The 23,246-nt window shown below is 36.4% G+C and overlaps 1 protein-coding gene across 1 annotated transcript; it reads right to left on the bottom strand.

Moving 5' to 3' along the window:
* Window positions 1–19,930: 19,930 nt before the first annotated feature.
* LOC127093220 (probable WRKY transcription factor 21) lies at window positions 19,931–22,521 on the bottom strand. Its single transcript, XM_051032125.1, has 4 exons — window positions 22,246–22,521; window positions 21,027–21,849; window positions 20,800–20,925; window positions 19,931–20,371 (listed from the first exon to the last, which is right to left on the bottom strand). The coding sequence occupies exons 2-4, from the start codon at window positions 21,833–21,835 to the stop codon at window positions 20,227–20,229; spliced, it is 1,080 nt and encodes a 359-aa protein (XP_050888082.1). The 5' UTR covers window positions 21,836–21,849; window positions 22,246–22,521; the 3' UTR covers window positions 19,931–20,226.
* Between the last annotated feature and the right edge of the window lie 725 nt (window positions 22,522–23,246).

Genomic DNA, 23,246 nt, shown 5'->3' on the forward strand with positions numbered 1-23,246 from the left:
TTCATTTAGAAAATTAACCTGAACTATATTTAAGGGTCACCTGAACAGTTTAAATTTATCGAGAACTTGTTTTTAATACTCACTTTTAGGTTTTTTATTTTCAGTTTTAGTTTCTCATTTAGTACTGTTCCATTATTTTGACACGTACTCCAGTGTTCTGATGGGCTTTGAGTTGAAGTATACTTGTTTTTGATTTATGGCATGGTCACTAATCAAGAAAAAAGATGTTACGAAGGACTAAAATAAAGGGATTCAGTTTTGTACAAATTATAAGTGTAGGAATGTTCTTACATAGTAAAACTTAAAGCACGGTTCCAATCTAAAGCATGACAAAATAAAGTAAATATCAATTGTTTTATGCACTGTTTCTTAAAAGAGTGTGGAAGAACGGCAAAAATTTACTACCAATATTCATTCTCTTACACTCTTAAAATAGTCATTTTCTGGTTTGTACGAAATTAAAAAAATAAAATACATTCAATTAACTTTTCTAATCACTACAAAAATAGTTATTTTTGTTTATAGATATGACCAGAATGAGTACCACCCACCATTGCTTATTGGATGTGCGAATGCATGTGGAAAGAGGTTGATGCGATTGCAGAAAGTTTCAAGTCTTTTGTATGCCCTACTTTCATGTCATAACAACATGTTCAAAAGCTCGACATGATCCTTCCAACTCACTATCCTCCGTTTACAAAGTTATAAACTTATGCAATGTGTACATCAATGACTTTTAGGTGGTAATAAAGGAAGATTAATGCCCTACATATCAAGAGAGAATTTGACACAATGAAAACACGCGAAGAAAGAAAAATGATCGTCCTAACAACACGCGTATTCGAACCGAAATGGATACGACGAGCGAAATGGTGAGATTATATAGTTCATGCCGTCAATCCGGACACAATTATACAAATTGTTCCAATGTTGAAGCAAGCAAACACAAGATAATTTTATATGTAACAATTTTATTTTTTTATTTGATATTGAGAACAACGTTCATTTCGTAAATATCACAACATTCAGTTACAACAATTTAAACAACTAAACAACATATCTATACAATTACAATTATCAGTTTTAACTGAGTCCCAGAAATGACTTTCTCCATTGTCGTTGTACAACATAACAAGTCTTTGAATTCTTATGATTTTTTCACCGTCTGAAATGTCTCCATCTAACCAACAGATCAAGCTTATATTAAGATACTCGAACGTCTTCGTGTTCAAAAGTCAGATCTTCATAAGAGGTTTTACTACTGAATAAATTAAATCGGCATTTCTCTTGTGTATATTTGGTGACATATAAGGACATTTTCAAGAAAAATTGAAGGAGAAACTTAGAAGATAAGTGAAAAATGACGAAGAGGAGATGAAATTCGGTGAAAAATGATGGGATGACTTGGTATATATAGAAAACCCTAAACAATGCAGTAGCCACTGCACGTGGCACATGTTCCTAGAGGATGCATGCATGAGCCACATGCAATGACGCATCCAATAAGCATGCGTCAACATGCATAACGCTTGTGTACAACAAATGAATGCATGCACCAACATGCATGTCTACTCCTCTTATCTTTGAATTTTTGTTTGTTTGAAACATTTTTAGTTTGATATTTTATTTAAAAATATGGTTATTTAAAAAAAATATATAAAACAATATTCAACTACCCCATAAATATAAGATAAAGAAAATACTAGATGCCGTATTGTTACTATTGGAAGAGAGATGCCATAATTAGAGGAGAGTTTTAGGAAGACATTAGGAGAGAGAGAGAGAGAGAGAGAGAGAGAGAGAGAGAGAGAGGAGAGAGAGAGAGAGAGAGAGAGAGAGAGACGAGAGAGAGAGAGAGAGAAGAAGAGAGAGAGAGAGGAGAGAGAGAGAGAAGAGAGAGAGAGAGAGAGAGAGAGAGAGAGAGAGAGAGAGAGAGAGAGAGAGAGAGAGATAGAGAGAGAGAGAGAGAGAGAGCGAGAGAGAAGAGAGAGAGAGAGAGAGAGAGAGAGAGAGAGAGAGAGAGAGAGAGAGAGAGAGAGGTTTTAGGATGAAACTCGTATTATTGCTATTGAGAGAGACCATAGTAAGAGGAAAGTTCTAGTAAAACACTTGTATTGTTGCTATTGGGAGAGAAACCATAACTAGATTTTTTTTATAGAAAACTAATCAGTAGAGGAGGAACAAGAGTGTTAGATATACACAATAGTAGTTGTATTTTTTAAACAATTTAAAAATTCATATAGATAGTTATATTTTATGAATAACTGATGTATGATTTTTGAATGAGTTATGAAAATTTGATCTTAGTTATGTATAGCTTATGTTTTTGATTTTTTGTGTGAATAATGTATCATTGTCAAATGATATAAAATTTCTTCCTAACCACTATAAAAGGGTTCATAATATTATTTAGGGATTTATCTGAATTTTGAAATTCGTATCACCCAATTATTCTGAAATAAAGACCCAGACAAAAGTGTACAATTTTGTCCATGGCATGACAATATTTTGAAATTCAAATTCACCCCGATGTTCAAAACACATAAACAAATAGAAGAAATATTGTTCTAGGGGTTTGTTTGAATTTCAAATTTCGAACACATTTTTAACTTGGACGGGGTGTCTTTCTCATGAAGAGATTTGTTTTATAACTGATGTGTCCGAATTTCAATATGCAAACAACACAAGACATTTTTGAGTTTCTATAAGATTAGTGAACACCGCAAGTGTATGGAAAATTATCCAATTAAAATTCATGAATGAATTGAGCCTAATTATTTAATTTAAGGGAATTGTTTAAAGCATCTTAAGCATTGCATCCCTGTCCCAGTGAAAAACTAAAACTATCCTTAGAATCTAGAAATACATCTCCGAACGCATCCCAATCACCCACTATTAAGTAGTTTTTGAGCCACGCCCCAATTCTATGATTAAATTTAATTCAAAAATGCATATGCGTATGCCTTACGTAAGTGCATTTTTGGAACCTACTGAACCAAAAACAAATGCAGAAATAAAACAAATGCAGAAACGAAGATAAATTAACATTGATAATTATTATGACATACATAAAAATGAAATATTACATAGATAATCGATAATATAAATCGGACAATATATTTCAACATCAAGATGAGTATTTCAACATCTTCATAATATATTCAAACAATCTCACAATCATCGCATCCATCTCGATCATACCTTTTGCTTCATAACGGTTAAATGTATTTCACATAACCCTTAAAATCTGCATTCGTCTTCACCTCAAAGTTGCTGAACTAAATCTATCATTCGTTGTCAATTGAGGTGAGCGGTACTCGAGCTTCACAATTCTTTAATTTTTTGAGTATTGTAAGAGATTCTCCAATATGAATTTTAGACATACAAGAGGGGTGTACTTTGCGACCTTAAATTCAATTGAAGGCTTCATGTCGTTGAAGTAAACACATTCGACATGCCAATTCATGTTCATTATAGTGTAATGTGATTTTGTTGCGTGAATTTATGGTGAGTCAGAAAATGCATTTCCGAATAAACCCCTGATCGTATTTTTTTAAACATTTGGTATGAATCCGGAAATATATTTTCGGAACCACCCAACATTGTTCACATAAAACCAATTTGACAAATAGAGTCTGTTTTAGAACAAAAAATGGAGAAATATTTTGGAAGTTGAAACATATATTGAAATCTTTGAAATGTGTATATTTGACATCATTAATGTAAAGACAATGACTTTCGACATGTCTTCTTTGTCCTTCAACGTTGTCCTGCATATTTCTATTTGCTCTTCAGAAATGCAAACCCGAAAGAATAAGTCTTCTCGGTAGAAGTAACACCATCGATTTCCAATAATGGAAGCCTATAGTTGTTGGTATTATACATTGAATCAATGATGGATACAATAGGAAACGTAATGGACAACTTTATGGAATCAGGATGTGTCTAAAATATATCTCTAATAGTTACTCCATCCTCGCACATTCAGTACCTAGATACATAATTATTATCATCAAGAAGTTTCAACAGTTGTTGCATTTCAATTCTACCCCCTTAACGCCTTGTTGTTAAGAACACAAATATTGTATACTTGCTTGATATTTGAGATATTTCTAGCTCTTTTACGTTTCAAAGTTGCAAATGTGGTTTTGGGCTACACCATATTCATTATCATGTCTGAAACAATTTCCTTCTCTTTCGGCATAAGGCGATATTGTTGGAAATTCACCAAAATCTATGGAGAATTCTACTGCACAATTGATAATGAAAGAGGAAACGAATAGATGAATTGGGGAATAAAGGGAATTAGGATTTTGGAGAAAAGGGAACAAGGATGAATATTTATGCAGAGTTTCTCTCTGCACTTCAAACTGAAGTTTTATTCAAATATGAAACTTCATTCTCTCCTTTATTCAACAATAGGGGTTACTTCCTATTTACAGGTTGAATTTTCTGGGCTCAACTGGAGTCGAAGTTGGGTTGCAATCTTGGATCTCAAATCTCTTGAGTATTTCACACACATAGATTCTTTGGTGCATCATTAAGCCTCTACTACTTTTGTAGAATTCTATACCAAGGAAGTATGAGAGATTTCCCAAGTGTGACATTTCAAACTCCCCACTTAAGTCATGTTTGAAATTTTGGATCTCCTTCTTGAAACTTACTGTTATCAACAAGTCATTGACATAGAGACATAGTATAAACAATTCACTATTTCTTCTTCTTACATATACTCCATGCTTAGTTGTGCATTTCACAAATTCCTTCTCCCTTAGAAATCCATCTATCTTCTTATTCCAAGCTCTTAGAGCTTGCTTAAGTCCATACAAGGCTTTATGCAACCTACACACCATGCTTTCTTTGCCTTGTTCCACAAATTCAACTGGTTGTGCAACATAAACTTCTTCGTCTAAGGGGCCATTCAAGAATTCACATTTCACATCCATCAGACATATGTGCATTTGTTCATGTTTTCTAGACCAACAACCTACCTGACTGTTTTGATCCTAGCAACAGGTGCAAAAACTTCGTCGAAGTCGATTTCTTGTTTATGATGAAATCCTTTCACCACAAGTATTGCCTTGTGTCGAGTTACTTCTCCTTTGGAATAAAATTCACCTTGTATACCCCACTTCACATCGATTTCCTTCTTGCCTTGAGGCAATTCGAAAAGTGACCAAGTGTTGTTGACTTCTGTTGAGACAGTTTTTAAGTGTCGGGTTTTGTTATCGTATCCACAGAGATTGTAAGATATCACTGCCGTTCAATGGTTGAATTAATCTTAACTTAATGTAACACTAGGGTTTTGGTTTTAATCAATTTATCTTGCATACAAAGTAATTAATTGCGGTAAAAGTTATGTTTTGATTAATATGAGAAATATTGTCAAAGTTAGGTTTCAATGATCACATTTGCTTTGCATGTTTTTGCACGGTCAACAATCTTATAAACTCCTTTAGATGATAAATAATTTCACAAAGTCCTCTCAATGCGTTTCTCTCGAACACCCATTGTGAGTTTTGTCATTTTGATCCATTGTTTCTCTCGAACACAATTTATCAAAATGACAACTTTTTGGTTCAACCTTATGGTGAACAAAATCATTCGTTACTATCTCTAGCTAACAAACAAGTTTGGATGAAAACCTAGGTCAAGAATCGGTAAACATCTCTCGATCAAATACCAACACAAAGAGTTTTAAATAGAAACAAAGTTTTCATCATATATTTACCGTTAAAGAGTTTACATATGAGGATCCTTACATTTACACACAAAGCTAGCAATCACCTACATCTAACCTTGACAAATGGAGACTTAGCTACTCATTTTCATGGTAGCTTGGTCGGCAAGTAAGAAAAGAGGGTTGATCAACATCCAAGTCGAATGATCGAAGTTGGATGGGAATCCACCTTCTTTTTGTGGAAGATGGTTGCTAGATGAAGAGAAAATGAAATTAGGGCATCCAAAAATCCCTCCAAAACAATGCTGTAAAATATCTAAGAGAAAGTACAAAAAATGGAAAAGTTGGTAAAAAGTGGTATGGGCTCAAAAAGTGGCACCTGCTACTTATAGACAAGTGCAGAACTGTCACGTTCGCTAGGCGAGCAGAATGGCTCGCCTAGCGAAGGCCAAAAATGGGCACAAAATGCCCCTGCGCCCAGAGAAAACTGGGCCTGTGGAACTGTCATGTTCGCCTAGCGAACAGACCTTCGCCTAGCGAAGAACTCGCTTCAACCTTCGCCCCAGCGAGGTTGAGAGGTTTTGCTACTGGAATGCTCGCTGGGGACTCGCTAGAGCCTCGCCTAGCGAGCTAGTGCTGGCTGCTCTTTTCACCAAAGCAGACTGAATTCGCTGCCACTTCGCCTTCAGTTCGCCTAGCGAATTAATTAACCAATTTACTGGAGCCTTTCGCCAGGAGCTCGCCTAGCGAAGGTTTTGCTTCGCCACATCCTCGCCTAGCGAGCTGGCAGATAGAATGCTTGTGAACTTGGTTCCTTTGCCAATTTTCTTGTGTCTTCATTTTCAATTAGTTCATGCCTTTTCCTGCACAATAACACACAAATCAAAGGCACCAAGCTTGCTTATCAATGTGATGCATTCTATGTAAAATGAATGTGGTTTTGACCACATTAGCAAGGAATAAGAGTGAAAGATGCCCACATATGATAGCTCAAATAAGCACTTTTGGGCATCTAACAACTCTCCCCAACTAGATTCTTGCTTGTCCTCAAGCAAAGTATGCCTCTTTGAAGAACAAGAGGATTTGCTTTTAAGAAAACGGTTTCTCCGAAGTTGGATAAACGGCTCAAACACAAGCGAAATCCGCAAATACACGTTTCCAACGGTTTTGAATAAAATAATACATAAGAACTAAAACTTAAATAGCAATGCAAAATATTTATCTATCTGCAACAATACTATTCTGAATGAATCACCCTATCTCTCCTCTTCGAATAAGGATTGAAGATTTAACGCGTTTGCAACCGCGGGAATAATCTCACTCTCTAACAAATAATGAAGAAATCAAACAGATTCATACAATGTCTAACAATTATAAGTTGTACTGTGGAAACAAAAAGATCACTAAGGGCTTTTCGGTTGAAGCTTGGTCGGGTTAACAAACAAGGGTCATTTCTAAGGCCATTGAAACGAAAGTGCCGATGCAAAAGAGACATTCACAGTAATATTCACACTACTCGACTTTGTTTCCTTTGTTTCTTATTTGTAACCTTCACAACACATATTCCACAACTCAATTTTTATTTTTCACTATTTTTCTTCCAAGCAAGCATTCATTTTCTATTTTTGTTCTTTTCTTTCACATCAAATATACAAAACAGATGTTTATTTTCTACATTTTCTATACATATATTTTTCTATGCTTGCTCGGTTTTTCTTTTCTTTTTCAAGAGTTGTGGAATTTACCGATTCTTTTTCGTTCTCCCCAACTTATTTCTTCCACAACCTAAGTGAATGCTCTTAACTTCTTACGGCAAAAGAACAATAGACACGATTTTCCGGGTTGTAAAAAAAAGATTTTTGAGATCCCGCTTTTTTCAAGCCGAGATTCAACTGTTCAGGCTCAAAGGGGTTAACAAATACTCTCTCTGCTCACAGGTAAGTTGTTTTTGGATGTAGTTGTGCTCGAAAGAAAACAAGTGCCTTGATCATTTCTAATTGCTTCCACAATTTCACAATAATAACAGACAAATAATGAATCAAATGAATCAACAAAACTTATTAGACTCCAGCATTTAAGTGTACAATGGAGGTTTCCTCACAATATATGGTTCTAAGTTCTAGATGAAACATTCATTCAATTATGTTGCAAAAAGACAATATTCTATTTACCAAAAAGAGTAAAGTTCCTAATGCATTCTAAAATTCTAGCCGACGGTAACCATGTACCTTAGCTTCATTCACTTGTTATTCTTATCATTGCCATCCAAGCTCGGATGCACCTTCATTGGGTACTTCTTGAGGAGCAACCAATCTAGAAGGGTTTGCCACTCATTCAACCAAAAATTTATTAAACACACAAAATTAAAAACAAAAAATAGATAACATTACTGAAATATAAATTTGTTTGTGGGGGACAAAACACCCCAATAGTACAACACCATGGTCAAAATACAAAATCCGAAGATACAAATAAAAATAACATAAAAACTGAAAACACACAAAAACTTAACCCACAAAGGGCTCAGGACTCCTCTTCGCTACCGGCCTCAGAACCGGTAGCCTCATCATCAACATCAGCATCATCATCAGCGTCAGCGCCCACCCCCTCACCATAGACTGGCCTGTCCACAGGCCAATTAGCGTTAAGCATAAACTGCTCACGCGCCAACAATGCTCGAGCAAGTGTTGGTGATAAAGATGCAAATGAGAGAGTTTGAGAAGCCTAGCACAAATTCCTCAGCAGAGCCGTTCAGAATTTTTTTTTTGAAGGTTTGGGGCAAAATGGCCCTGCTGAGATTTAAATAGTAAACAGTACTGCAGCGCTCGCTGCTGCCTCGCCTAGCGAGCAGCTAGCGAGCATGCTCGCTACTGCCTCGCCTAGCGAGATGCAAGCGAGCATGACAACAAGTGCATTGGCAAATGCAGCACTTGCAAGTCATCCAGCATGGGTTTAGCACAGTGTACTCAATACAACATAAAACATAAAACAGTAAATACTTACAATGTTGGAGTGCCTCCCAACTAGCGCTTGTTTAACGTCGGCTAAGCTCGACGGTGCGATGCTCACCGAGGAGCATCATACGGAATTGTGCAGCTTCCGCGCTCTACTTTGTTGTTTGAGCCTCCGGGATCCCTTTTGTTGAGCAACCTCCTCAAGGGCCTTGTTGTCTTCAAGAGGTTCTTGATGAACCTTTGATAAAATCTAATACCACCCTTTTTCGGAACTATTTGCACAACGCTCACCCATTCACCGTCGGCTATAGAACAATTCATCCCGGCCTCCACTAATTTGACAACCTCCTTCTTTTTTAGCACCCGCATCAATTGATTCTCTTCGTTTGGGGACAAATTGTTGCTAATGATCACGGGTTTAGCACAGTTATCATCAAGGTACACATATTTCAAATGTGGCTCTAGTTTTGGCTCCTCCACTATACTAGTCATATCCCCGCCTTCCCTTGTCTCTTTATGATAGACAAGTTCTCCACAAGCTTCTAATTCGTGCAACAATGCTTTCATGTCTTTTCCTTTATTTTTGGTTGAACCTTTGTATACCCCGATAAGAAATCTTTCGGAAGGATTCGAAACATGAACCTGGTTTGCGACTTCCACAAGTTTCTCGTCTGTGGCATCAATTCGGAAAGAATCATGTTTATCATTGAGATGCTTTTTGGCTTCAAACAGATGGAAGGCTACCTCTTCATTTTGGACCCTTACCTTCATCAAACCGTTGTCTACGTCTATCATCATGCGCGCGGTTTTCATGAATGGTCGGCCCAAGATGAGCGGAGCATCATCATCCTCTTCCATATCAATAATAATAAAATCAACCGGGAAGAAGAATTTATCAACTTTGACTAACATGTCTTGAGCCACTCCATATGGTGCAGTGGTAGATTTATCAGCGAGTTGCAAAGTCATCTTCGCAGGTTTGATATCAACATTTCCCAATCTTTTGATAATGGACAGGGGAATTAAATTGATGTTAGATCCCAAGTCAATCAAGCCATTACCCATGTAGGTGTCTCCGATGGTTATTGGTAAAACAACTCGTCCCGGATCGGATTCCTTCCTTGGGAGGGTTTTTTGAATGATGGCACTACATCGTGCATCAAGCAAGATTGTCTCAGGTTCCGTGTGCCTCCGTTTTTTTGTAAGTATGTCCTTCATGAATTTGGCATACTTGGGCATTTGCTCCAAGGCTTCGGCAAACGGAATGTTGATTTGCAATTGTTTAAAGATACCCATGAACCGGGCGTAATGCCGTTCATTCTCCCTTTTGGACGGGGCATGAGGATAAGGAAGATTTTGGATTGGAGTAGCGCTCACTACCTCCTTTCCCTTTGCAACTCTAGAACTTTTCCATCTAGGCTTCTTCACTACCTCCCTTATTACCTCATCACTTTTATTTTCCTCAATCTCCACACCTTTTTCTTTTTCAACTTCACCATTATTTTTATTCTTTTCAACTACTTCCTCATCACTCCACACTCCTACTTCACCATCAACATTTTCTTCCACTATTTCCTCCTCAATCTCCTTCTCTTTCTCTCTTTGTTCACTCTCAACTCTTTTTTCATTTTCACTACCCAACTCCCTTCCACTTCTCGTCACAATCGCCTTACAATGCTCCTTAGGATTTGTTTGCGTATTGGCCGAGAAAGAAGGACCGGTTTGTTGTTCAGCTAGTTGCTTGGCAAGTTGCCCAACTTGAGTTTCAAGATTTTTTATGGCCGCGTCATTACTCTTTTGATTGGCCATTGACATTTGCATGAATTGCGTCAATGTCTCTTCCAATTTAGAATTGACTACCGGCGGTTGTTGAGATTGATACGGATTTTGGGGAGGATTTTGACGGCTAGAAGAACCACCTCCATAACCTTGGTTATGATAATAGTTGCTTCTAGGTTGGAACCCTTGGTTCCCTTGGAATTGTTGTTGTTGTTGTTGTTGTTGAGGGTGCGGTTGATAAGGTTGTTGTTGTCTTGGTTGATAGTCCCGTTGATTGGCCATGTAATTTACTTCGTCAAAACCGGGAGGTGGACAAAATCCGGTGTCATGTTCACCTTTACAAAGTTCACAACAAGCTATTTGTTTAGCTTTTGACGGTTCTCTTAACTCTTTGATTTGTTGCGTTAAAAGTTCCACTTGTTGTGAGATGAGCTTGTTTTGGGCAAGTATGGCATCATTCGTCCCTAACTCAAGCACTCCCGCCTTCTTCAAAGAACTTCCACGACTTTGACTTTGAAGATCATTCAAAGCCATACGGTTGATAATGTTGGTGGCTTCTTCGGCACTCTTTGACATCAACGAGCCACCCGAGGTGGCATCCAACAACGTCTTACAGTTTGGTTGAAGTCCATTTCTGAAGATATGGATTTGAGTTAATTCATCAAATCCATGCCCTTTACATTTCCTTAGCATGGACTTGAATCTCTCCCACGCTTCATTCAACGATTCACTGGTTCCTTGAGAAAACACCGAGATGGCCGTCTTTGATTCCATGAATCGGTTATGAGAGAAAAATCTTTCAATGAATTTCTCCTCTAACACATTCCAATTTGTCATTACGGCAGGTGTTTGATCGAGATACCAATCCTTTGCTTTACCGAGCAAAGCGTGAGGAAATAAACGTCTGAACAACGGAAGCTCCTGAGCCTGATCCACTCCGGCAGCCAATGCTATCTCATAGAATTTTGTGAGAAAAGCAAATGGGTCTTCATGGTCCATTCCGGTGAATGGACTCCCATACAATAAATTCAGAGTTCCCGTCTTCATCTCAGCTTGCCTTCCAGTTTGGTTGGCAAACTGAGCGGTGTTCCTTGGACTGTTGATACATGGAGTAGAGATCGGTGGTGGTGGCTGTGGCTCCATGTTTGGTACGAATGGGTGTGGATTTGTGGTTGAAGAACTTTCTCCTTGCTCTTGGCGTTGCCTAGCCTGTTGCCTCCTACGTCTTGTTTTGCTATTGAGCCTCCTTGCGGTTCTCTCGATCTCCGGATCAAAAAGAAGTTCGTCCACAGGGATTTTCCTTCGCATAAAACGTAAGCTGCACACTAAACCAAACGAATTACAAGCACAAGTCAAAAATTCACAAGCTAAAACTTAAACAACCAATGCGATGCTCGCAATATCAATTTACAATCCCCGGCAACGGCGCCATTTTGTTGAGACAGTTTTTAAGTGTCGGGTTTTGTTATCGTATCCACAGAGATTGTAAGATATCACTGCCGTTCAATGGTTGAATTAATCTTAACTTAATGTAACACTAGGGTTTTGGTTTTAATCAATTTATCTTGCATACAAAGTAATTAATTGCGGTAAAAGTTATGTTTTGATTAATATGAGAAATATTGTCAAAGTTAGGTTTCAATGATCACATTTGCTTTGCATGTTTTTGCACGGTCAACAATCTTATAAACTCCTTTAGATGATAAATAATTTCACAAAGTCCTCTCAATGCGTTTCTCTCGAACACCCATTGTGAGTTTTGTCATTTTGATCCATTGTTTCTCTCGAACACAATTTATCAAAATGACAACTTTTTGGTTCAACCTTATGGTGAACAAAATCATTCGTTACTATCTCTAGCTAACAAACAAGTTTGGATGAAAACCTAGGTCAAGAATCGGTAAACATCTCTCGATCAAATACCAACACAAAGAGTTTTAAATAGAAACAAAGTTTTCATCATATATTTACCGTTAAAGAGTTTACAAATGAGGATCCTTACATTTACACACAAAGCTTGGAAATCACCTACATCTAACCTTGACAAATGGAGACTTAGCTACTCATTTTCATGGTAGCTTGGTCGGCAAGTAAGAAAAGAGGGTTGATCAACATCCAAGTCGAATGATCGAAGTTGGATGGGAATCCACCTTCTTTTTGTGGAAGATGGTTGCTAGATGAAGAGAAAATGAAATTAGGGCATCCAAAAATCCCTCCAAAACAATGCTGTAAAATATCTAAGAGAAAGTACAAAAAATGGAAAAGTTGGTAAAAAGTGGTATGGGCTCAAAAAGTGGCACCTGCTACTTATAGACAAGTGCAGAACTGTCACGTTCGCTAGGCGAGCAGAATGGCTCGCCTAGCGAAGGCCAAAAATGGGCACAAAATGCCCCTGCGCCCAGAGAAAACTGGGCCTGTGGAACTGTCATGTTCGCCTAGCGAACAGACCTTCGCCTAGCGAAGAACTCGCTTCAACCTTCGCCCCAGCGAGGTTGAGAGGTTTTGCTACTGGAATGCTCGCTGGGGACTCGCTAGAGCCTCGCCTAGCGAGCTAGTGCTGGCTGCTCTTTTCACCAAAGCAGACTGAATTCGCTGCCACTTCGCCTTCAGTTCGCCTAGCGAATTAATTAACCAATTTACTGGAGCCTTTCGCCAGGAGCTCGCCTAGCGAAGGTTTTGCTTCGCCACATCCTCGCCTAGCGAGCTGGCAGATAGAATGCTTGTGAACTTGGTTCCTTTGCCAATTTTCTTGTGTCTTCATTTTCAATTAGTTCATGCCTTTTCCTGCACAATAACACACAAATCAAAGGCACCAAGCTTGCTTATCAATGTGATGCATTCTATGTAAAATGAATGTGGTTTTGACCACATTAGCAAGGAATAAGAGTGAAAGATGCCCACATATGATAGCTCAAATAAGCACTTTTGGGCATCTAACAACTTCGATGGATTCCAGTTCCTCATTCATTGCTTTCTTCCACTTCGAATCCTTCAACGCTTCAGCTGCATTGACTGGTTCGACATCTACATAGAAAGCATAGTATACCAGCCTACCTTCATCATCAACCACATCATCTAATGTAATCACACATTCTTACAACCTTGCAGGCATATGTCTTGTTCTTTGAGGTCTACTTGTGTTTGCTTGACCTTTGACTTCTTCATGTCGAACTTCTCTTTCGACTTCACTTGCTGGTTCTTCACATAAGATTCTCATTGATTATTTCTTTACATTTTCATTTCAATCCCATTCCTTAAGCTTATAGATGACCACGTCCCTGCTAATCCATACTTGCCTGTTCATTGGATCGAACAACTTGTAACCTCCAGTTGAATGCTATCATATTAGAATCATTTGACTAAACTTATCATCAAGTTTTTTTCTTAACTGATATGACACATGTCTATGTGTTATAGATCCAAATACCTTCAGATGACTCAAGCTAGGCTTGACACTAGGACAACATTCTTCTAACGCGATTCCTTCTAGCTTCTTCGTCGGACATCTGTTCAAGATGTATGTTGCATTCGACACAGCTTCTCCCCACAATTCTTTGGGTAAATGCTTATCTTTTAACATACTTCTCACCATATTCATGATGTCTCTATTCTTCCTTTCAACAGTTCCATTTTGTTGTGGAGTGTAGTGTGGAACCACCTCATGCATAATACATTCTTTATCACATAATGTATCGAAGTCTTTCGATACATATTCTCCACCACCGTTAATCTTCAGAATCTTGAGATTTTGACCACTTTGTCTTTCGACCATAAATTTAAACTAGGCAAATACCTCAATCACTTCACTTTTCTTCTTCATAAGGTAAATCCACAATTTTCGACTGAAATCATCTATGAATGTGGCAAAGTATCTGTTACCTCCAATCGAATCCACCTGGATAGGACCACATACATCAGAGTATATAATTTCAAGAATTACCTTCGACCTGCTTCATGCATCCTTGCTGAAGCTGTTCTCATGCTGCTTTGTCTGCACACACTCCTCACACACTTCATTTGGAATGTCGATTTCTGGTAACCCTAAAACCATATTTCTTATTTTCAGATCTCTGATGTCTTTGAAATTGAGATGACCAAGTCTATAATTTCACATCCATTCATCCTTGCTAGTTGCAGTTGCAAGACACTTGTACTCCATCACATTAAGTTCAATCTTGAAGGTTCTATTTTGTGACATAAGATCTTTTAAGATTAACCTTCTAGTTGAGTTGAAAGCTTTCATCATCTTGTCTTTGATCGACACTTTGTAATTCTTTTTGACCAATTGTCCTAGGCTGAGCAAATTACTTTTCATGCATGGTATATACAATACATTAGAAGTTACTGACCTTTTCTCATCTTTCCTCGTAATTAGAACATCGCCAATACCTTCAACGGCTAGAGTATTATCTTTTGCAAATTTCACCATGTTCTTAATTGAGTGTTTTATGTTGACAAACCAATTTTTCCTACCAGTCATGTGTTATGAGCATCCTGAGTCCAAGTACCATTGATCCTTGAATCTTTCTTCATCTCTTGTTGTGACCAACAATACAGTTTCTTCTTCTTCATGTTGTGCAAACTTTGCATCATTATCTTGATTATTTTATTTTTCAAGACAATCACTGGAGTAGTGATCATACTTCTAAAAATTGAAACACTGAATGTGACTTTTGTCAGGTTTTCGACCACCTCCTTTTCTTCTACCAACATCACCACCTCTTTGGTTAGTTTGATATGAGAGTCTTCTATGGTTCGACACATTTCCTTCTTGCTGGTTTCCTTTACCAGTCGAATTGTTGTAGCCTTCTCTATGTTTATTTTGGAACCACTTCCCTTCGCCTTTCTGTTCTCTTGCTGATTGTGCCCGCAAAGCCACATCACTATTCGACTTACTTGCAACTCTTTCAACCATTCTTTGTTCATGAGATTCAAGCGTCCTTTGAAGCTCTTCCTTTATCAATGTTGACAAATCTTTCAACTCTTTTATGGCTACTACCACGTGGTCGAACTGTGGAGCCAATGACCTCAAGATCTTTGCAATAACTGATCTCGATATCAACCATATACCTTGATTTGATTCACCAGTTTCGTAATCGTAGTGAAAAAACCAGTTATGCTTTCACTTTTTTCCATCTGAAGCAATTCATACGTTTTTTTTTTGAGTTTATAACCTCACCTTTTATGCGCCTCCAAATGATTTCTCCAGAATTTCCCATGCTTCCTTTGCTGATTCAACATCACCCTGTTTTTCGAAATTATCTAGGTCAACACATTGATGAATTAAAAGGATAACTTTATAATATTTCTTCTTCAATTCTTTGTGTGCAACTTTTTTTTCACCCGTCGTCTTTTCTGCAAGCCGCGTCACTCCCTCCTTCACAAGATCCCAAAGGTCTTGATATGAAAAAACAACCTTTATCTGCTTGCACCAATTCTCATAATCTTGATTCTTCAAAATTGGGAGACTCACCGGAAAATGTCCATTCAGATGATTCATCGCAATCGTGTTTTGTTTCCCAGAAATTGACCTGGCAGTTTTATAGATACCAGATGTTAGAAATTCACCAAAACCTATGAAGAATTTGACAATGAAAGAGGAAACAAATAGATGAGTTAGGGAAGAAAGGGAATTAGGATTTTGGAGAGAAGGGAAAAAGGATGAATATTTATGCAAAGTTTCTCTCTGCACTTCAAACTTAAGCTTTATTCAAATATGCAACTGCTTCTCTCTTATATTCAACAATAAGGGTTACTCCCTATTTATAGGTTGAGTTTGCTTACTCACTAAGCAAAACTCCAACTAACCTAATTCAACTAAAATTACAAAATAAACCTAAGTCAAAATCTTTGTCGAGCAACATGCTTCGACATTCCACATAAATATTTCGACATTCCACATAAATATTTTGACATTTCCTTGCCTCTATCGAGTAACCTACTTCGACACAAGAAATTAATATTAAATAGTCACACAATGGGATGACCCAATAACTTGTCACACATGCCATGGTTATGTAAACTACAAATCAAATTAAATCCCTATTTGTTATTTTCCAAAAGATAACCACACAACTTAAAGGGAAACTCACATTCCGGAGAGGAGTTATATATTTTCCACTTCTTTTGTATCTCATTGTCACAAATGCAAGCTTTCTATTTAAATCATTGTCGGACCTTCCAATTACTACACCAAACCCCAATTTGGATGTCTAAATGCAAATCCATTGAAGCATATGATCACGAAACTCAAACTCCTGTCCATTTGTAAATTGGTTGCCAATACCTATCTCCTTGAAATCAACAAATTTGACATGCATGGACACAATAGGTTTGGGAAAAACACTAGGGTGCACCATATTTAAGGCAAACAATAACATAAAATATTCAAAAATAAGATGAAATGAACATTGAACTATTTTGGATATGCACTTCCGTAGGAATTTATCTAGATTCAGAAATGCATTTTCGGACGCAGCGTAAGTTTTTCATCTTAGAAATCAGATTAATATGAACAATGAGGAATGAAATTAATGATCTTTACCTTAAACTCCAACTTCTTTTCCTCATTTTAATGTGATTAAACATAAGAATGAAGTTTTAGAGTGAAAAACTTGATTGAGAATGAAATGATTTTTTGTAAGGATTTTGAGAGAAAATGGTGTTTGATTACAAGGAAGAAGAGCATGTAGTGTTTAGTTTTTATTAAAAATCACGTTTGAAGAATATGTAAATGCACTTCCGAAAATGTAGCTGACATACAAAGATGATATATTTTTAAATTTCCGTTTCACAAATTCAAAAATGCACTTTTAGATTTGTCATTGAGTTGTTAAAATAAAAATATATTATATGATGGATCCGAAGATGCATCTCCAAACTAAATTTTAGAAAAAATATAAAATAAGACTCAATTAAAACATATTTTAATGAAACTCATAATCTGTCTAAAAAATATATTTTTAAAATTAAAAGGACATTTTTAAATTTTTATAAAGTACACTTCCGGATAAACCATTCCCTAATTTAAAAAGCACCAATTGAAAAACTAAAGACATCACATTATTTAAAACATAAAGCCAAATGGCCAAGAAACCATCACTAATTTCTTTTTTGGTATCTTGTATCATTATGTAATGAATTAAAATCCTTAATGCGTGTTAAGTGGTGGTTTCTTATTTGACCAATTCAATACACTTTTAGTCTAACCACTGATAATGATAGTGGATCCATACGTAGTATTTGTTCCATCAAAGGTTATAAACTTTGCCAATATCAACATTATTATTAGAAACAAAAGTCTCCCCTCAATGATTAATATTAGAATTAAACACATTATTGATTTTGGATGTTTCCTTAGTTTTTATTACTAAAACATATCCAAAATTGGGCAGGTCAGCATATCCAAAACTTCACTCATGCGTATGTTAGTTGAAGACACGTGGATAATACTAAGTCTTTCATATTTTTATATACAATCAATATCTTCATAGTTTTGCATTACAGTCTAAAGTGTAATCCTTGAAATCATTATTGAGACTTAACTATTTGATTCTTCATCATGATATTTTGAATATTGCATTCAATAAATCTCATTGATTTATCTTTTTCTTATTAATTATCTATTTTCTTATATATTACTCTACACGCGAGAAATTATGCGCAGATGCAAGAACTTCTTTTACATATGTAAAAACTTTTTTAGTGATTACGCAAACATACTTTAAAGTCTTGAGACCTGTTCTAACCGTAATAAATATTCGGAGTCTAAGTCATCTGATTATATTATAGAATATAGTCAATAGTCCAAATATAGTTTTCATCTCTCAATTCTTTTGAAGCAAGTGATTACTAAATATCAATGATTTGCAAGAATTTGGGGTCAAAAGATAGAATTTATTCTCCAACAATGTTGATACCAAATGGTATTGGACCCAATGAAACTATGATCGAGCATGAATGCCCATATTGGTCCCCTTGCAACTCACATGTTCTGTTGAGAAACTTTGAATAGCCAATAGAACATTTCTTCTATTAAGGGAAGCTAAGCAATGTAGCTAAGGCAAATGAAGAAAGGTCCTACTTTATAATTATTACCTTTTGTCTTTGATTCAGAAGATGCTAGATTGTCCAAAGCTAGCTTCAACTTGCATACAAGTAATTATGTAAATGCAGTGTTTGTTACACAGAATCAACTATAAACTTTAAATAGTTTGAAAATAACTCAATTATTTATAAAACCTGTTGTTATTAGTATGATATATTATGAAGTTCTGATCGATTACATATTTGTTGCGCTCCATAATAATTATCGGAAGCCATCGTGCACCCGATGAATTATTAATCATATATTTCATTTGTATGTCGTGGTTGGTACCACGACAATATCTTATATACGGTTATTAAATGTGACTTCGCACTACATGCATGCTAGGGCATAATCACACTAACGCCATTCAAACACGCAAGTTGGCATTCATAGTCACACTTCGCTTTTCAAATACACAACTCTAAAAAAGAAACACGCAAATATGCAAGTTGTCATTCATAGTCACACTTTGCTTTTCAAACACGTAAATAGTCGCGTTGAGATTACGCAACTTTAAAAAAGTTGTCTTTAATAGTCACACTTCGCTTTTCAAACACGCGAATAGTCGCGTTGTGGTTACACAACTCTAGAAAAGAAACACACGCGAATAGTAGCGTTGTGGTTACACAACTCTAGAAAAGAAACATGCTGTCACAGATAGTCACAATTCTAAAAAAGAAACACGTAAGTTGTCATTCATAGGCACACTCCGCGTTTCAAACACGCGCGAATAGTCACGTTGCGGTTACACAACTCTGAAAAAGAAACAACTTGCCATTAATAGTCACACTTCACTTTTCGAACACGCGAATAGTCGCGTTGTGGTTACACAACTCTAAAGAAGAAACACGCAAGCTGTCACACATAGTCACACTTCGCTTTTCAAACGCACAAATAGTCACACTTCACTTTTCAAACACGCAAATAGTCAGGTTGCAAACTTGCAATAGTCGTACAAATTCCGCTGCAGTTACACAACTGTACAAAAGGAAGAGATATGCAGTATCACACCGAGTTTCAATAATCATATTATACCACTGATTTCGACAAACTCATTCTAATGTCACGCGCGCGACTAGGCACCACATGTCACACAAAATAAGATATTCCAAATATGTGCATAGTCACACTTCGCTTTCCAAACACGCGAATTGTCACACATAATCACACTTCACTTTCCAAACACGCAAATTGTTACACATAGTCACACTGCAGTTACAAACCTCAACAAAAGAAAACTTGCAAGGAAAGTGCCGTATCACAATGATTCTGACATATAAGGTTATATGTCTAGCTGTTATAACAGCAAAAGATAACCATAACATGTATATCTCAATTAGATTATACTAACAATGTTAATTATAATCAATTGTTGTAAACATTCACCAGAATCTCAATTCAAAAAACAAAAATTCAAGAGGCAAACCATTCTCCAAAGACAGATTTCCATTAATTGAAAGAACCATGAAATGTATATAACATACTTAAGAAAAATAAAAATAGTTTTTCCGAATTAAAACTACTCAATTTTACATACTCAATGCACTTAACCGATAAACTTCATCGACACCCCCTCTAATAAACGACCCCTCAACCAAGCTATCCAAAAGCCAAAATCTGCAACCCTGCTTTCATCACTTGAAATATGTACAGAAACATCTCAAGCCAAATCAATCACATAGAGGTTTTGACAAATTGAATGATAAGCCTCTCCATGTAGTAGTTCATGCATTTGCAGATTGTGTTGGTACCTTGGGATGATTATGCTCACCTTCATAGGTAACAATTAGCATAGTCGGCTCTTCCAAACACCTCTCGACATGCTTCCTAGCCGGGCATCCTCTCATGCTGCTGCACTTGTAATATCCCCTAAACAAACCAAAGAAAACATTACAATCCGTTTTTGCAAAAAAATTTAAGTTCACATTTCACATTTCACCTTCATCTTATACGCAATAATGGGAAAGTAATCGAGCAAAATTTTGACAGTTGGTAACATTAAGACTGAGTTTACACTAAAAATATCAAAACGCCAAATTAATTTCAAATATGATCTATACAACGAAATGAAAAAATACTAGTCGGCACTTGACACCATATAAAATTTTTCAAGAGCAATCTGAATGACTCAACCGAGAATTTCTTAGCAAACTCCAATCAACATACACACACAAGAATTATCGAAATCCCAACAGGCTTAGTACATCATGATCATGTTAACAAACTTTAATATCCCACAGAAGAAGATAACATTATAAAATCAAATGTCTAAAAGCAAAGGTTGAACTTGAATATACCTAGGGTGAGGAGAGCCCTTGATCGGCTTCTGCCCGTACTTCCTCCACGAGTAATCATCAGGAGGGATATCGGCAAGTTTGTTGCTGATAGCAGGCACCTTGATTGATCTCTTCACTCTATGCTTCCTGTGAATAACACGTAAAGTTATTAATGTCATACTATAAGAGCTTCTTAAAACTATAAAGTAGCATAAATTTACAATTAATGTAGCCATCATGGGAATAACCTCTTCTTTGAGCAATGGCATTTCGAACTGCTGCCACATTTCAGATTTCCCTCATCGCCTCTAGCAGAACATTTTCTCTTGTGCTGCTGTGAATTCTGATCCGAAGAGATTGGAGCTCCCACTAAATGGAAGGAACTTCCATCCAAGTTAGCAACACTTGCGTCTATGCTCAACGACGAAATGAAAGACCTAGTAGACGACATTGTCAGCGTGCCACTAGTAGTGTTGTCAAAATTAAGGTTTACGCTGTTAATGTTGTTCCGTCGAAACATCATTTCCGCTTGATGCTTCATTTGCTGCTGCTGCTGGTGCTGTTGCTGCTGCATCATTAACCTCTGTTGCTGCTGATGCTGAAAGAACGGATAGTGAGTCGACGCAGCTTGTTGAGCAAGGGGAAGAGGACTCTTCCCATTAGAGCTCAATTCCAAAGAAGTGTTTGGATTTGGATTTGGATTTGGATTTGGATTTCTCACGGTCAATCCGAGTTCCTGAACCGAATTCTCAGGATAAGTAGTTTGACCAAAGTGAACTTTTTTGGTGCGATGATTGTTCGGTTTCTTGCAAACGGGATTGTCTAAGAAAACATTTTGAGGAAAAGGAACTTGTTTCGGATTCCTAAACTTCCTAACTCTTGCATGACCCATTCCATTATGAAGCAAAGACACAACTTTCTTGAACCTATTCACAGCTTCACCAGTTTCCACCATTAAATTCTTATGATGAACTTGATCTCTTGGTTGAGATAACATACTCAGAACTCTATGACAGCTTTCAACAGCTGTTCTACTAGCTTGTTCAACTTCCTCCATTATAGCTTCTCTCTCTAACAAAAATTCACAAACAAAAAACTAAGTCTCAAAATCAAACTAAACACACACCAGAACAGAAAAAATCATCTCATTTATCCTTAAATATACCAGACATTGATTCTCATGTGGCAGATAAAAACACCCAGATGATAAAAATCCCATTTTCACCGGACAATGAACCGTAAAACTAGGATTTTTAGTTAAAGTTTCAAAATTTCAGTTACTGAGATGATAAAGATTTAATCTTTTTGAAAAAAAAAACAAGACCCAGCGAATAGAATCAATTAATAATGCTTTCTACCAACATTACATAAAAAAAGACCAAAGAGATTAAAAACAAAAAAGACTCAATTTTCCTTTTGAAATTAAAAAAAAAAAACCCAAAAAAAAACATCATAGTACAGACAGACCTTGATGAAGTTGATGTTGTGAAACCCTAGATTTTGGTTGTTGGTGTTGATGTTTCCATGAGTTTGAGATTGAAGGTGGGAAAGAGATGACTTTGGTTTGTTTTCTTGAGAGAATTCACACAACCATCACATAGAAGAATACAAAGGTTTCAACTTTAGACTAAAAAAACATATATAAATTAAAGTCCTAAGCCACAACTAAAAAGAAAATATTTTATATTTGTAGCTACTCTAGTGAGAGAAAGAGAGAGATGAGAGAGAGGAAGAAAAAAAGATGAGTTAGGAGTTTAAATAAGAAAAAAACACAACAAGAGGCATGAGGAAAAGAGCTTGAGAAATGAAACTGCTGTCTCTGTCACAGATTTGAAGGTGGGACCCACAGGAAGACCTTTGTTATTCTTTTTTCTTCCCTTATTTCAGCTTTAATTACTATTTTCTTAGACCTACCCATTTCAGCTTCACTTTTACTACTTTTACTTATTGATTTAATTCTTTACTGTGTGTTTCTGATTTTTTTTCTTTTTAGTTTGTTTTGGATTTACCTTATTAGTTATGGTTTTTCTATGTTCTATAGTATCTAGATCATAGTAAATAGTAAATTGGTTAAGTAATGATTTAGTGAATTTCTAGATTTATGGTAAAGTTTGATCACATTAAGATTTTATTGAAAGGTCAAAATGTTTGTTTTAAACAAAATTTACTGTACATTTGATTTTTTACCGATAAAATCAAATAAATAGATAAACGTGAATTTAAAAGTTTGTGTCATTCTAAACGTGAATTTAGAAGTTTATGTTATTGAGTTAACATGTTTAGCGTGAATTCAAAAGTTTGTGTCATTAAATTAATGTGTTTGGCGTGAGTTCAAAGGTTTGTGTGATAAAGTTAACGTGTTTAACGTGAATTCAAAAGTTTGTGTCATTAAGTTAACGCGTTTGAAGTATGTTACATATATCATAATACATGCGAGTTTGAAATTGTGTGAGTTGGAACAAACGCGT

This window comes from Lathyrus oleraceus, chromosome 6 (genome assembly GCF_024323335.1).
Source record: "Lathyrus oleraceus cultivar Zhongwan6 chromosome 6, CAAS_Psat_ZW6_1.0, whole genome shotgun sequence".
In the NCBI taxonomy this organism is placed as follows: domain Eukaryota; kingdom Viridiplantae; phylum Streptophyta; class Magnoliopsida; order Fabales; family Fabaceae; genus Lathyrus; species Lathyrus oleraceus.

What these genes read in the sequence shown, in the direction of transcription:
- LOC127093220 (XM_051032125.1), bottom strand. Translation starts at nt 21,835, where the DNA reads ATGGAGGAAGTTGAACAAGCTAGTAGAACAGCTGTTGAAAGCTGTCAT. An exon ending in TGCCATTGCTCAAAGAAGAG is followed by an intron (nt 20,926 to 21,026) that starts GTTATTCCCATG and finishes TGTTATTCACAG; the next exon opens with GAAGCATAGAGTGAAGAGAT. An exon ending in AAGGGCTCTCCTCACCCTAG is followed by an intron (nt 20,372 to 20,799) that starts GTATATTCAAGT and finishes TGGTTTGTTTAG; the next exon opens with GGGATATTACAAGTGCAGCA.